The sequence below is a fragment of the Montipora capricornis genome, chromosome 10 (assembly GCF_036669925.1).
Source record: "Montipora capricornis isolate CH-2021 chromosome 10, ASM3666992v2, whole genome shotgun sequence".
Classification (NCBI taxonomy): domain Eukaryota; kingdom Metazoa; phylum Cnidaria; class Anthozoa; order Scleractinia; family Acroporidae; genus Montipora; species Montipora capricornis.
Genome location: NC_090892.1, coordinates 71,085,174 through 71,087,673, shown reverse-complemented (window position 1 = coordinate 71,087,673; position 2,500 = coordinate 71,085,174). Strand labels below are relative to the sequence as shown.

The following is a 2,500-nucleotide window of genomic DNA, read 5'->3' as shown; positions in this document are numbered from 1 at the left end:
TAAGTAAGCACGGATATACCAGCGTGCCCTCTGCAGTGTATTTGTAAGCACATCTGAAATGAGGCATTGCACTGACTGACCTGAGCAGGCTTAAGACCGGTGAAACAAAACATTCCAATCTGATCTGTAATGTGGGACCAGTCATGAGATGAACCTAAGGGGAAAAAAACAACTGAACATTTGCATTTTGAACGAAATGAAACTAGTGTATATTTGAACTGCGGGTTATAGTTGCACTTTGATGGACAACTTAAGCCGCTTTTTATAGACACTTGAAAAATTCAGGTGGCTCCAGCGGGATTTGAACCCACGCCCTCTGTGATGTTGGTGTAGCGCTCTACCAACTGAGCTGTGAAGCTACACAGACTTAACTGATTAGAGTGTAATGTGAAGTGCTAGTTTTGTACCACATATGAACCACGTGAGCGTTTGCCCTACTAATGGAAATGGGCCCACACAAGGACAGAGAAAAACTCTGACCATGGTGGGAATTGAACCCACGACCTTCGGGTTAGATCACCGCTGCTCTACCGACTGAGCTACAAGGTCAGACGGGAGCACAGACAGTTGGGAGCAGGTCAACAGGTCAATTTGTTGAGCTCATTTGTTATCGGGAAAGACTTGATGAATGAAATGAAGTTCGGGTTAAAGACAAGTAATCCTCGCACTTTGAACAAGTGATCCTGCGCGGACCTGTAGTGTAATTTGCAACCTTGTGATCCTGTCCGGATAATTGACAGCACACTGAGCATTCATGCATAATGCAAGTCGCAAGCAAACCATAAACACGATGAAAAAAAAGGTCACGAAAACATTATCTACCGGCCTCATCTTGACTAGGCTTGGAACTATACTTTTTTCCAAACAGTTTACGAACAAGAATTGTGAGTCAAGGCCCTTTATGTTAATAAATATGGAGGACCCGAAAGTCTAGCCATTTTGGCGACGTTATTTTGGAGGAAGCAGTTTTCCCTCAGTCAGAAAAAGACTATGAAAGTTTATTCGGTCGAGGGTATAAACAAACGACCTCACACAAGGTAATCCAGAGCTCTTCCAACTGAGTTATATGGTCGCAGTCCAATTAAGTTTTGGACAACTGCAGGTAAGACGTTCAAAATATCTCACGGACTGTGCACCTGATGTGTTTGAGCAATTATCAGAGAGTGTTTCATAACAGCCCGCTAAATTTGAAAATTTTTTGTGGCTCGAGTTTAAGATCTGGAGATATAATAAATATTTTACCAACATCCTTTTCTCGGGTACTACTGTAATTTAAGGTTCTTTTCCTCAGACGTTCAATTTGTCGCCCGACCTTGGCAAAAAAAATAAGCTCTTGGACTCACTTAATAAGTAATGTCAAATTACCTTCCTTTTTCAAATTGTCAACAAGCTGTTGTCGCATGGAGATAATTCTTTCAGCCATTCCCTTAACTTCGTGTTCCCACTGTGGTCTCAGCTCTGGATCACTTAGAACCATACCGGCCACACGAGCTCCGTGGATTGGTGGATTGGAGTACATGGGACGAATCAAGATCTTAATTTGGGAAAGCACACGTTCAGCCTCTTCCTTAGATTCACAGGTGACCGTAACCATACCAACTCTCTCGCCTGCAAAATAAAGACAACCCAAGCAAACCATATTTTTACCACAGTTGCTTGTAATCTCGCAATCTAATTGGCTAATTTGAAGTTGTCCAAAAGAGACCAGACAACGCTGCTCGTGTCATGCTCGCGTCAATTTGTCACGCAATGTAACAGCCAATCAGGAACACTCATTTTCGGAAATAAACCAATCATATTGCGAGAAAGGAAAATTTGGTTTTATCAAACGTGTTGATAAAGGTCGAATCACCACCGTGAACGATTTGGAAAGCTGACGTTTCGAGCGTTAGCACTTCGTCAGAGCGAACAGAGGAATTGCGACGAGGAGGCGCCTTAGTCGAAGTCTTAGTCTTAATCTTCGTACATCAAAGACAGCAACTATGCACTTGATATTTTTCTCGGGGGAAAACAAAATCATTTTCACTATGGATATAACATCTTTATACACGTTAATTCCCAACAATGAAGGCCTCCAAGCACTCAAATATTTTTTGAACCAACGTCCTGTTAAAAAACCAAGCTCGGAAACCTTACTTCGTTTGGCTGAACTGGTTCTCACACTCAACTGTTTTCCATTTGGCAACAGCTACTACAAACAAATCAACGGTGTTGCAATGGGAATCAAAATGGGACCTTGCTACGCTAACCTTTTTGTAGGCTATGTAGAAAATGAATTTTTCTCTAACTACAACAGACCAAAACCTTATCTTTACAAACGTTTCATCGATGACTGGGTCGGTGCTACTTCATCCAGCAAAGAGGAACTCAACGAATTCATTACTTCAGTCCATTCTTTCCACCCTGCTCTAAACTACACCTGGAAAATTTCCGAAAATTCACTTGCTTTCCTCGACATTAAACTTTCAGTCAACGGCAACGGTTTTTCTACAAGCGTACA

General features: G+C 42.0%; 1 protein-coding gene across 1 annotated transcript in view; it reads right to left on the bottom strand.

Moving 5' to 3' along the window:
• Window positions 1–2,500, bottom strand: part of LOC138021504 (aspartate aminotransferase, mitochondrial-like) — a 25,327-nt gene that overhangs the window by 7,394 nt on the left and 15,433 nt on the right. Inside the window, exons 10-11 of the mRNA XM_068868398.1 lie at window positions 1,366–1,608; window positions 81–154 (exon numbers count right to left, since the gene is read on the bottom strand). Of these exons, the coding sequence (XP_068724499.1) occupies window positions 81–154; window positions 1,366–1,608 (317 nt within the window). The remainder of the gene's footprint in view (window positions 1–80; window positions 155–1,365; window positions 1,609–2,500) is intronic.